Genomic DNA, 13522 nt, shown 5'->3' on the forward strand with positions numbered 1-13522 from the left:
GCTAATAGAATAAATCCTCCTTGGACCATAGGTTAACCAAGAATAGGAGCCTGCCAGTCATTCCAACACGTCTCTACTGTTAGCAAGTATTCCAAGCTACTATGAAATTACCCAAAATCTGGCACATTACAGGCTCTTGCTGCTCCATCACTGAACTGATCAGAAACAATCAGTAGTGGAGGCTGCTGAATGTAGTGGGAGATAGCAGTGCAGAAAGTATTTTCTTAACCTATGTGACTATGTTCCTCGTCAATTGCTCAGACAAAAACTGACCAGATTCTGGTCCATTTAATTGGTGTCCAGAATGCTACAGGAAGCAGCACTGAAATAGACTAGAATCTGATAATTTTAAACTCTATTGCTGTCTGAACTTTTGAGGAATGTTTCCCATGTCTTCCTGGTGGAGTGAGTGGATTTTTCAAGTCGTCATGTATACAGACAGATGGTAGGGGAGGGAAGGATTTGTTTTTGTAGCTAAGGCACTTAGATTGTAACCTCTATGGGGCAGGGACCATCTGTTCGTTGTTTGTACAGCACCTAGCACCAAGGGCCATGACTGGGGCTCCTAGGCGCTACAATACAAACAAGCAAGCAATAATAATGAGACTGGGAATTAGGATATCTGGATTCAGTTCCTGGCTTTACCACTGATTTGCTCTGTGATGTTGGGCAAGCCATTTAATCTCTCCATGGCTCAGTTCTCCATCTGTAAAACTGGAATATTTTTCCCCTCAGCCTGTGTTTTGGAGTTGCTGTAGTACAAATAACAAAAATCTATAGTAAACCCCCATTTTTCCACACTCCTTTAAACCATGTTTTCCTGTTATCCAAATTGAGGTGGTATTGTCATCACCTATCCAATAACTCCCTGAATTTTAGGAATCCCATTTTTTTGTATGTGTTGATGTCTTAAACTTTTCAGATTCTTCTTCAGTATAATTTAATTTTGCATTATAGCAATAGGAAACAAGCATTGACTTAAACAGCAAAAAACAAAAACAAAACGACCCCCCCCAAGCATCTAAGAATTTATCTTGTGCCAAAAAAGAAAGAAAAAAAAATCTTTCATGCCAATAGTCCATGGGAGTTACAAAAAGCAAGAGATGCAAGAATAAAAAAAGTTGGGACAAAATCTCTAATTTTAATGGCTTGCTCCACAAATATGATATTACCCCCTTTATAAATTTAAATTCTACTGGGAGTAGAGTAATTGATTTAGAGTCTGCATTCAGGAAATATCTGCCTCAATAAAGTATATTTCAGCTAAATACAGGCTGTGAGGATATGTGCATTATTTATAACTGTTCAGTGAAAAGCTATGCTGAACAGGGCCCTGGAAGGATCCAAGCCAAAGCTGTGGGGTAAAACAGGAAGAGGGACAAGGGCAGGGATAACCCTGTGTTCCTTATTCCATTCAAGTTCCATGTTCAGTGTGAGGAATTGTCACACTGAAAACAGTGAGTTAGGTACCTAAATGCCTTTGAGGATCTGGGCTTCTCTACCATTGTCACATGACACAGGGACATAGCTCCCTACCTTCAAACCTGCCAATAGGTGACATAATCCACTGAAGCATCTGACAAATGTCTGAAATATGGAACACCTGTTCTGTGTTGAATGTTGCATCATAGTGGATAGAATAAAATGGATTTAACATAAAACTTCTTTTTAAAAAAATGTCTCACTCTGTCAATCAAATATTCCAGCTTTTTAAACAGAAAGCTGGAAAAAACAAATTCCATTCTGTGCACCCATAAGGGCCCTCTCAACATACGTCACCAGCAGAACTCAAACCATGGACCTTCAGTTTTCCAGCACAGACCTCCACCCCTTCTGCTAAAGGAATAACTGTTGTTCTTTAGCTGGACCAGCCGTAAAGGATGATGCTCCACACTTCACCAATGGGTAACCGCAATTTAATATACAGTGTTAAAATATTGGGGGGGGAGGGAGGAAAATCAGGATTGCCAGGTTCTATTCCTTGCCTTGGGAAGGGAATGTCATGGACAATAAAATGTCCAGTGTTTCTGTTTGTTTAAAAAGTTTAAAATTATATGGTGCATGTCCCTATTAATGAAGAGCACTTCAGAAAACGGCCCCCTATATGGCTTGTGAGTTATTCTGTAAAGCATGGGTTGTTTTGCTGAAATCTCATTACTCTGGGGTTCTCCCTATTGGAATGTTAGCTGTACTGGAGCAACTACCCCCAGCTGGGATCATTCATCTTGGAAAGTGGAAGTGCTAACGTGTTAAATTAACAGCATAAAATGGTACTTTACAGAAACTAGCTATGGAACAAGCTCCAGAAGAGAGAAGACTAACCTAAATACGATACTCTCCAAAGCACACTGAAAGACGTGCTTAATTGCCAAAGCCTTTCTCATATAAAGAGAAAACAGAAAGAGCAGCAGGAGACAAAATAAAACAAAAACAGAAAGCAGCGATTCCAAGAATCAGGGAAAGGTGAAGAGGAGAATCCACTATGAAGTCCTCTACAGACACTGCTGAACAGATCAATATAACTGGGTTGAGCACTTGGATACTTTAGAAAGGGAAATCAAAGAAAATTAATATTAAAGAAAGATGAAATTGGGATAAAGACAGGCTTCACTTGGATACTATTTTCTAATTTTTCTGGATGTGATAGTACTGGACATGCAAACTGGAATGCGATAAAGGGCCACGAGATACTGCACTCACAAGCAAATTCCTGGGACTATGAAATCCAGAGAATGACACACACAATGTATGAGCACAGGATCTGGATATAAATACAACCCAGAGCAGTGGGAGAATGTCTGGCTAAACGTACTTAAAGTTTTCCAGAACGCTTATATTAAAACAATTCATTTCAATACAATGCAGAGAGTGCACACAATGCCACAACATATGAATGTGCTTCTGGCTTGTATAATGAAAAAAAAAAAGATGCTGTATTGTCGTTGCATATATATTTCTATTGTAAAAGAAATCAGAGAATTTTAAGAACTGGTAGAGCTGTCTGGAAGACGACAATTACGTTTCTCAACAGCTCTCAGGATTTCAAAGTTTGGTTTTGTTCCAGTCCTTCAAACACTTTTGCAAAATATATTGTGTATCAAAATAGTGGCTCGCACTCACTGATCAGATGTGACCAGACAGCTTAGTACATAAAGCACCTTCCCAGCAAAAGCTCTGTTGAAACCAGTAAGTCTCTGCTGGCTTTGACAAAATGCTGCGTTTTGACAAAATTTCATGTAATCCAACATGTTCTGATTAGCGCTAAGATTCTGCGGACAAATTTGGGTTTTAATATTATTATATAAAATATCTTCATAATCAAGGCTCTCACCATAGTAACCTGATTCTGATTTCATTTACACTAGTGTAAGTCATTAAAATTGGGCCATATCCTGCTTTCCTTGACTGTTTGGGGTGGCTTTCAGGACCATGATGGGACAGGAATTTTGGCTAAAGGCCAAGCAGTTTTGCCTCAAGATGATCTGATAGAATTTCTCTTGGCCTACACCTTTAGGGTAGGCTGCAAGGCCTATATATTTCCACTGACACTATCCTTTACTTTTTTCCAATCTCACTCCCCCATTTTGCCTCATTCCAGCTGTCAGTCTGGGAATCAATCCCTTTCATAGGTGGGGCAATTAACTTTTGGGGACAGAGGAAGGGAATGTTTCGGTTTCCATCATAGCCTGACAAGACAAAGAAAATGGGAATTTGAGCTGCACGACTGAGTGATTTCTGTTTTATACTTGTGTGGTCACTGGTGAGAATGTGGGAAGCTTGGAAACAAGTGCCCTAATAAATGGATGAAATTAAATAAAAATATACATACACATTAGCCCTATTCCTTTCAGGCATTACACAAATCACACAACTGAACAAATTAGGTGCTGAAATGGTGAATTTAGCAATATCTGCAAGTAAGCAACATATTGTGAAAAACTGGAAATCCAAATGAAACCTTTCATCTAACTAAATAAATTAAATTTCATCTGTATTGCGGTAGCACCTAGGAGGCCTAGTCATGGACCAGAACCCCATTGTGCGAGGCACTGTACATACACACAAAACAAAAAGATAGTCCCAAAGAGCTTAGTGGAATATCCTGCAGTGCAAGGTGGACAATAATCAACTTTGTTCAGTGGAAACTCAGTAGGCCACACCATATAATCTTCACAAAATATCAACATCAGCCAAAGTTTAACAGGCAATATTGCAGTGAGGTATCATATTACTAAAATATATGTATTATTACAAAACCTACCTTGCTTAGCTGTTGTCTGCCTTCATTTGTTTGACAAATTTGTAAATTAGGGTAATTTGCAATGAACATCCATGATAACATTTATTTCAAATATGACCAGGGTGTAGGTCAAAATGGCCCTAAAGGGATGGTCATTTTTGTACTTCAGAAGTATGAATCTGCTCTGAAAAGTGACTAAAAACTGAACATTAAATATGCACAAAGGCAGTAAATAAGAAGAGTCATAGCTGCTGACTTCAGTGATATAAAGTAATTGCCTTTTACTTCTGTTAGCCCTGTAGCCAAAATAGCTGGGTGGGCTGCATTCTGCAGCATCTTGTGTATGAACAGAATGCTAACTAAGTTCTAAACAGTTACACCTGTGTACTACACTGAAGACAACAGGACTGTAGATACCACTGAAGGTGTAATAAGATGAAGAGCATTGGGCACTGCACAGTGTCAAGCCTTTATCTTTAGCGATGATATGGGGAAGGAAAGACCCCAGCTTGACCTGTACAGTACAGGACTGGCATGTACCAAAACCTCTTTATTTATGAAAAGAGCACATCTGATATGGAGTCAGTGAACTAACAATAGATATGAAACCCAGGCTGTCATTTTTACAGTGACTTTAAAATCTTAGGGTGAAATCTTGAAGTAAATAGCAAAACTCCCATTTACTTCACTGGGACCAAGATTTCATCCCAGAGTCCAATCACAGACTTCACTGAGAATTGCCTGCATGCAACTGACAGGATGAACAAGCCTTTAAACCACTGATATCCCAAATGCGTGGTTCTCAAAATAAAACAGGAAGACTGAGAAAATTAACTGAAGCCTGATCATTACTGAAATACATTTCCCTGGACAGTCCACTTGAGTAAAACAGGCTGAGCCATCCCTGTCCACCCACAATGCAGTACTGCAAAATTAGGTGCATTACAAGGTCTGACACTTTCCTCTGAAGCACCCGGCCTTGGTCAAAAGCTGAATGATAAAGGACTAGATTGGAATTGTTGCAGTGGATCATTCCGATGTACCTTTATAAGTTAGCTTACCTTGGCCTGAAGTGGGAACTGCAGAGACATTGATAAATTGACAGCTCATCAAATTTCACTGGAACATCAATAAATATTTTCTAGTCTCTGCTGAAATGTTATGTAACTTTTTACAGCTACTTCTCAGCCCAAACCTGATCTTTAAAAGAAAAGCACCTAGGTTGCTGAGTATTTTAGGCCTTTTCAACCTTTTTTTTCATTTGCAGACCCCTGAAAAATTTAGAATAGAGCTACAGAACCCTTTGGAAAACTTAGACATAGACTGCAGGCCCCGAGGGTTCTGCGGACCACAGGCTGAAAACCAGTTTTAGACATTAACATGTTTTAGACATTTTATGATTTAAAAAGTTTTTAGAAAAAAAAAAAAGATGAAAAACCAGCACTGTGCATGTGAGAGGGCACCCCTCACTTAGGGAAGAAGGTAATGAGCTCTTCTGGGTTCAGCCAGCACTAACTAGATACACCTGCAAGGCTTGTTCTGTCTGGAGGGAGGAAGCTTAAAAAGTGAAAGCCTGCCACAGGAAGGGACAGTAACTGGGGAAGACTGCTGTGCCTCAGAGACAAGTGATTGCAGGGAGAGAGATCAAGGAAGAGGGAGACAGTTGCTGCCCCAGCCGCCTGAGTCTGCCTTTATCAGGTACAGACCAAATGTTAGCCCCCTCCTCCAAAAAAAGGGGGGGGGGAAGAAGTGCTGTTTAAGGACGGACTAACCCTGATTAGGACAATAAAAAGCCTACAGACAATCTGGGACCAAGAGGGGTGACAGAGATACTGGCCAAGAGGCTAAGCACCTTTCCTTCCACTTTCTTTACTTTGTTCCTCCCTGCCCTTAGAGAAGGGGAAAGGAACTTCTTTTTGGACAGATCTTATACACCCACAACAGGGGAAGGACTCTTGTGTCAGAGAAAGGAAGCAACTCAAATTGTGGTCTGGTGGGGACTCAATGGGCATCACCCACTACAGGGCATTTCTTAATGATTCAAAATTAGCACATTTATAGTTCTGCAACATGAAAAGGGTGGTCTCTGAATGAAATGAAAGTGAAAGAAGCTTTGGTCTTAGAGAACATTGTGACTGGTGATCTATGCATGGATTTAAAATTGCTTGCAAAATGTACAGTGTGTGCAAGTCTATAACACAAGCATGGTCTCAAGTGGCAGCAGACTAGCAATTCACGTCACTGAACACTACTAAGCCTTATGGTAAGACCAAGTTGCAGTAAATAAACAACTTCTTTTTTAAATTACGATAAAATTCTGATCTAAATGACACCATGCTGCATAAATATGGGAACAAAGGAAATGGACCTAGATTTAAAAGATCTATATAGTTTGCTTGAGAACATGTTCGAAACCTCTATTTCAAAACATACTGCAAAACAATTAGATGGCAATCACTTTGGGTGAAAATCACCACCGAGATCACAGGCCTCAGGGTGACGCCTCATCATAGTGTGATCAATTCCATAGGATCAATTCCATTGTTTACACCTTTGGCTTCTTTGAAGATACTAGTTTTAATGCAACACTTACAATTTTATTTCCAATATTAAGTGATATACAGCATTACTATCACCAGAGGTAACAAAGCCCATTTATAATGTACTTGTAAAGCATAAACGGGACAACAAAGAATGAAGCACTGATTTGTTAAATACTCTGGGCCACATCCTCACATGATGTAAATTAGCATTGATCTCAGTGGAGTGATGCCAAATTACTTCAGCTGAGGAGCTGACTCTGTCACTTACGAAGGTGAAAGAGTATAGACAAGAGTGATCAGCTGAAGAGCTCATATATACTGCACACATATTTTACATTTTAAGTATACTAGTAAAGTGGCAATAACTCTGAAGAGGTGGTGTCTGTATAATTTTTTCATCTTTTGAAGATCGATTCCCCCTTGGACCTATATGCTGTATGTCAATAATAAAAACAGAGCCTCAGAGAAACAAGAAAAATATCACTGCATTTTTGTTGGCATCATAAACTATAGTTATTTGACCTTCTCTCTTTTGATTTATGAAGCTCTTGGAGATATTTTCTTGTAAAGCCCAGATGTTTTTCTATATTTGAGCAACTCAAGAGAGATACTATAGATATAGTTATTAAGCAACAGACTAAAGATGCTCACTGGTAACATTTAAAAACTTTCCAGTTTAAAAAAAAAAAAAAAAAGGATTTGCTTAACATAGTAAATACCTATATAAATGAAAGTACCATGGAGGTCATGTCTGCAAATGACATAAAATAACCAGTTTCTAATGAGATGGGTGAAAATATACAGTTACTGGAACTTATTAATAACTTATTTATTTAGGTATCAATTCAGGAAGGTACTAACTTCCTAACTTTAAGTATTTGAGCAGTCTCACTGAAATCAATGAGAACTACACATACTGACCTTGCATACAAACATCTAACTGTGGTTTCGGATTTGGTTTCAAACTGTGGTACACGTATTCTGTAATACAATGTGCCAAGAATAATCTCCAAATTCAATTGTTTCCATTTAGGTTTATATTTTCATTACTTACTGAAGAACAAGGATATGACTGGTGAAATCTGCATTGAGTAATAAAGATATTTCAGATGAATATATATTGTTTTTGCCACTTTTCTTTCTGGAGATATAGAAGGAAATTTCAGTAAACTGGATACTTTTTTAAAATTTGTTTTAAATCACACTCAGAATTATATATAATCTCTTAACAGCATCATCATCAATGGCATTGCTTAGTGCCACAAAACGGTTCTCAGATGTGAGAGAGGATATGGAGCATGCTATTTTTTCATCTCCAAGATCGCACTGCCAGGTCCTCTGTGCTTAGCACTGCATATGTTGCAGAACTGCAATGGGGACATCTGGAAATTTAAAAGAAAGGTACGTTAGTTAGATAGTACTCTGTATTCTGCAACAAAACAATTGTTATATGAAAATTTACCTCAGAATTTGGGAAGGTAAATGTAAGTCACTCCATGAATCCTATAGCTTTCTAATGAGTGCATAACTCCTGTGCATGTTCGCACATACACATATATATAGGAAGGCAGTAAAACAGAATGTATTATGCATGAAATAATTATGCTTGGAGCCAAGAAGCAGTATATTCCTCCCTGATTTTGCATGTGCTCTAAAAGACACCCTTCAGAACGATGTGTATGTATATAACAAACATATACTGAAGCCCAATTCTGCCCTTATGAGGATTAAATACTTATGCAAACAGCTATGTGCAACAAAGACAGCACAAATTACTTGGCACGCTGTCCTCAGTCTTTTGAAGATCTGTGCTGGTGGATCTGGCTGAGAGTGGATTTCTGAGCCACATTCCCAGATGGTGTGGATTGGCATAGCTTCACTGATTTCAAGGGAGCTAGGCTGATTCGCACTAGCTGAGGATCTGGGCCAGAGTCTCTATGTTTTCAAACATTTTTTTAACTCCTGCTTTTTTACCCTCATAAGTTCCTTACTTTTGCATTATTCTTCCTCCAATATGCCCTACTATGCCTGTATGCATCTAACAGGCTTCCTATAACTATAACTGACATGGCACCAAACAGCAACTGCTCAGCAGAAACACCGAGGACCAACAGCTAAACACAAGAATATTAAGACTCCTACAGTAGCATTTACAATAAAAGTTAACTTTTTAAAACAAATCCCCGTAAATATTATCTAGCCTTCTTTGTCCAGGAACAAAATTTCAGACTGGCTTTTGGCATCCTGGCCTTTTAGCCAAAATTTAACTACTCTTCAGATAATACAATTCACAGTACGGTAATTATTGCTAGTAAATATTGTCTGGTCCAACAACAAATTGCCAACAAATAATTGCTTTTAAGAGAAATATTTAAGAGGCTTTATTATTATGGGAACATGCTAGTAAAATAAAGATCTCTGTGATAAATATTTAAATATACAATTTTTGATGGGCAAATACGGAGATGCCTTGTTTAGTTTGTTACATTTGCTAGAGGGAGTAGTTCTTTAGACAATGACTTCACAACAAAAGAGACAAGTAAAAATATCTAAAATTTCAATTGTTTTTCCTGTTTTATTAACTTTCTGAGGCTTTTATTTCCAAATCCCTGTCCAATTTATTTATTTTATATATATAAATAAAGTTATTTATTGTGTTTTCACTCTACAGCCAAAACAATGTAATTCAACAGATAAAGATAAAATTCTCAGTAAAAAAGTGAATATAAACAAAGTTATTTAAATATTTATTCACTAAAACATGAAGATGTTTTCCTCTCCAGATCTAATCAGTGAATGTAAGTTTCTTAAGAATTTATTATGGAAGTTAATTAAATTAAAACATATTTTAGAGAGCTGCTATGGAAAAGTTTAAAAAAAATCAAAGAGCTCTTTCACTAAGTCTCTGAAACGCATTTCGTATTCAGATGTGAGAAAAATCAAAATATTTTTCTTGTTTGAGAGCAGCAGTTTTCATTTAAAATTATATGTATTTTGGTTGCAGTTGGGTTAACCACCCTTCTCCTAGACACATACTGAGATATAGCCAGAAATAATTGTAATAATCATTTTATAATTCCCGATAAACATGTGCCCTTCTCTGTGGATGGCAAAAGCAAACCATTTGTCCTTGATGAAGGTGATCTCTCATACCCACAGAGATTAAGTTGGTTGCTTACTGTGCTAGGTATAGGGAGGCACTCTTTGTGAAACATATGCCTGCAATGGAACACTGTCACACTGAAGGATTTGGATGCATCTGGGGGAAGAAAATAAATGCATTACAAGGAGACAGTGAAACAAAGGAGCTGATGGTTATAATAATTTACCTCACCTATGCAAAAGATATTGATACATTCCATTATTTATGCAGAATAGTAGTAACGTCTTACATTTAGGTAGCGTACTTCAGCTTAATGTATTCCAAAAATTGTTTAGATTATTATAGGTGGCTCAGATAGTGCCAATAATTAATACTGCCCAACACTTTCCATCATGAAACACCATTTTTTAGTGCTAATAACTTTGTTAAACTTGATCCATTTGGGCTGAAATTTTCTTTACTGCATGTCTGCCTAAGAAAGATTTTTTTTTTTTTTTGGTGATGGGGAGGGAAAGAGGGAATGTCAGCTAAAACAGTTCAACCACTTCTGAGAACAAGGTTATGGAAAATACATTGTTTTGCCCGTGTTAAAAAAAAATCTACAACTGTTTGTTGAGAAGCTCTTGCACCTCTGTGATTTGGAGCAAGAACTTTTAATTTGGCAAAGGGCTGCTCTGCAGTCAAGGACGTGCCTTTTGATGTCCCCATGAAAATTTGCCAAGGTATAAGCCTCTGAATAACTCTTATAGTACATATTTTGTCCATAAATACATACAAGAATCACTTCATGGATCATCAATATGCAGTTTTTAATGTATTAAAAATAGGTGGCCAATCATCACTGGAACATCCTCCCCTTCCAGATTTTCTACCACCAGAGGCCTGTGCTAGGCTTGATGTTGGTGGAGGTGAACATAGCAGAACTACATTGTGAATCTAGTCTGACAAAACCATTTCAGTTTTACTTTCTCTTCTACGCCACGTCAACATCAATTTGGCAAATGATGAAAAAAAAAAACTGAAATGAAAGTGCTTCCACGAATGCTCTGTGCCACTGCTCAGTAGCTGGCTTTTTCACTAAGAAGAAAGTAATCTTAGTCAAATACTTAGCCATAAGTATTCTCATCTGGAGGGCTTAGGCCAACTTATTCTATTGAATCAAGCTATAACCTTCTCATGCTGAGGAACAAGCAAAAAAACAACTATACATATTTTTTGTGCTATTGCACCCTGCCAAAATATATATCTTTATAAATAATGCTTCACTGAATTTCTATTTTCAGGGCTAATCTCAGAAAATGTTTTAAAACTGCAATCTGTTATAAGATACAGTAACTCCTCGCTTAACGTTGCAGTTATGTTCCTGAAACATGCGACTTTAGGCGAAATGATGTTAAGCAAATCCAATTGCCCCATAAGAATTAATGTAAATGGGGTGGGTTAGGTTCCAGGGAAATTTTTTTTCACCAGACAAAAGACTATATTTTTTATATTTATATATCCACACATATTATATACATATATATATATATACACACACACACAGTATGTTTTAAACAAGCAATTTAATACTGTACACAATGATCATGATTGTGAAGCTTGGTTGAGGTGGTGAAGTCAAAGGGTGGGATATTTCCCAGGGAATGCCTTACTGCTAAATGATGAACTAGCTGAGCCCTCAAGGGTTAACACATTGTTGTTAATGTAGCCTCACACTCTACAAGGCAGCACAAATGGAGGGAGGGGAGACAGCATGGCAGACAGAGACACATACTCTGTGTGTGTGTGTGTGTGTGTGTGTGTGTGTGTGTGTGTGTGTGTGTGTGTGTGTGTGTGTGTGAGAGAGAGAGAGAGAGAGAGAGATGAGCATTGCTCCTTTAAGTGCACTGACCCCACTCTAAGTACATTGCCTTTTTCAGTATATCAGCACGTTGAGACAGCGGCTGCTGCCACCAGCAAGCTTCCTCCGTCCTGAGCCCTGTCATGTCCCCCTCTGGAGGAGACGGGGTAAGCACGGCGGGAGGGGGACACCCTGATATTAGTACCCTTCTTTACCCCATTCCCTGGGCACAGTGAGCAGGAGGCTCTCGGGAGCAGCTTCAAGGCAGAGGGCAGGAGCAGCACATGGCACTGGGGCTGAACTGCTGGCAATTGGTAGCCTGCTGGGTGACAGCTGCACAGGGAACTTAGGGGAGCGGGGAGCTAATAGGGGGCTGCCGGTCCACCCTTATTTCAAGCCCTAACCAGCTTGCTCCAATCAGCTGCTCTTTCTGCAAGCAGTGGACAAACAATGTTATAAGGGAGTATTGCACAACTTTAAACCAGCATGTTCCCTAATTCACCAGCAACATAACAACAAAACAATGTTAACCAGGGCAACTTTAAAAGAGGAGTTACTGTAAGTGAAAATATCTTAGCACTGAGTGAAGTAATATGTTTTCAAATGCTCAGATTGTAACAGGTTTATTCCACGAACAACAATATTTTTTTATTTAGATTTCCTAAAAAAGAATTCTCTCCTCATAGGATCTCTTTCCCTCCAAGCGTCCTACCTGAAGGAAGTATAGGGGAAAGACACGATTCACAGATATTCTCCTCTGTAAGAAAACAAATATTTAAAAATGAATGACAAAGAACATTATGTTATCATCATGCCTCAAGCAGACATGGCCCTGTCTTTACTATAGAAATTCCAGCATCCAATGCTGCATTTTGAGGAATTATTTATAATGCTCTATGCAGTCTATTAAAAATTTAAGTATGAAATAGAAGCAGCCTTATTGTCACCATGAAAATATGTAGTAAGGTGCTTAAATTCTGTGGAGAATGTACCATTTAAACACAGTCAGATCAGAGCTGTAAACTCACAGGAAGAGCTTTGAAAGAGGTTAAAAAATATATGGCTGTTTTTTCCATGTACAGTATGCTGTGTCAGAAGCTCTGATCCTCTGACTTTACAGATGTCAGGTGTCCTTGTGCTGGAATTATCCCTGCATTTCCTTGGAGTTATACAACGGCTGATTTTTTAATCATAGGTGCTTTTGAAATAGTTTTAAGTATCATTAAAAGCTGTATTGTAATTTCTTGTTTAGGTTACATATTCTGATTAACAGAATATTTGTGTAGCCAACAGATCCCAGGAGGCAATACTTTTTAGTTTGATCAGAGCAGAGACTACTTGGATCAAGATAAAAGTACTTACACAGGGACCTGTAGTTTCCAGAAGCTAGCAATTCCTCATTAAAGATGAGGGCTAGCAGCATCCCACTCCATTTTCTGTAAATTAGGTATGAGGCCCAGGCCCTTGGCAGGCTTCCAATATTATCCTTGGTTGGGCACCCATAGTCTAAAAGCAAAGAATACTGCTCAACAGTTCTGAAGATTACCGTATTTTGTTTGTACCCACCATCCACACGGACACCTTTCATTTGAGTTCGGTGCATTTTCTTCAATAGCGACAGTGAGTCTGCAACAAGTATCTTCTTGCATCCCTCACGTAGTAAAATCTATCACAAAGTACACAACCAGATATGATTAAGTCAAGTCAATTACTATACATGCAAACGGAGAAAACTGTACTCAGATCTTGTCATACATGATGAGGCCAACTTTAAAAACTTTTCATTTGACTAATAA

At 38.3% G+C, this 13522-nt stretch overlaps 1 protein-coding gene across 6 annotated transcripts in view; it reads right to left on the reverse strand.

Moving 5' to 3' along the window:
• Nucleotides 1-6798: 6798 nt before the first annotated feature.
• VPS41 (VPS41 subunit of HOPS complex) overlaps nucleotides 6799-13522 on the reverse strand; it is a 179557-nt gene continuing 172833 nt past the window's right edge. For all 6 annotated transcript variants that reach the window (XM_030551381.1, XM_030551378.1, XM_030551380.1 and 3 more), the window contains 4 exons: nucleotides 13293-13392; nucleotides 12439-12483; nucleotides 9963-10042; nucleotides 6799-8165 (listed from right to left, as the gene is read on the reverse strand). In XM_030551381.1, the coding sequence (XP_030407241.1) occupies nucleotides 8085-8165; nucleotides 9963-10042; nucleotides 12439-12483; nucleotides 13293-13392 (306 nt within the window). In that variant the 3' untranslated portion in view covers nucleotides 6799-8084. The remainder of the gene's footprint in view (nucleotides 8166-9962; nucleotides 10043-12438; nucleotides 12484-13292; nucleotides 13393-13522) is intronic.

The sequence above is a fragment of the Gopherus evgoodei genome, chromosome 2 (assembly GCF_007399415.2).
Source record: "Gopherus evgoodei ecotype Sinaloan lineage chromosome 2, rGopEvg1_v1.p, whole genome shotgun sequence".
Classification (NCBI taxonomy): Eukaryota; Metazoa; Chordata; order Testudines; family Testudinidae; genus Gopherus; species Gopherus evgoodei.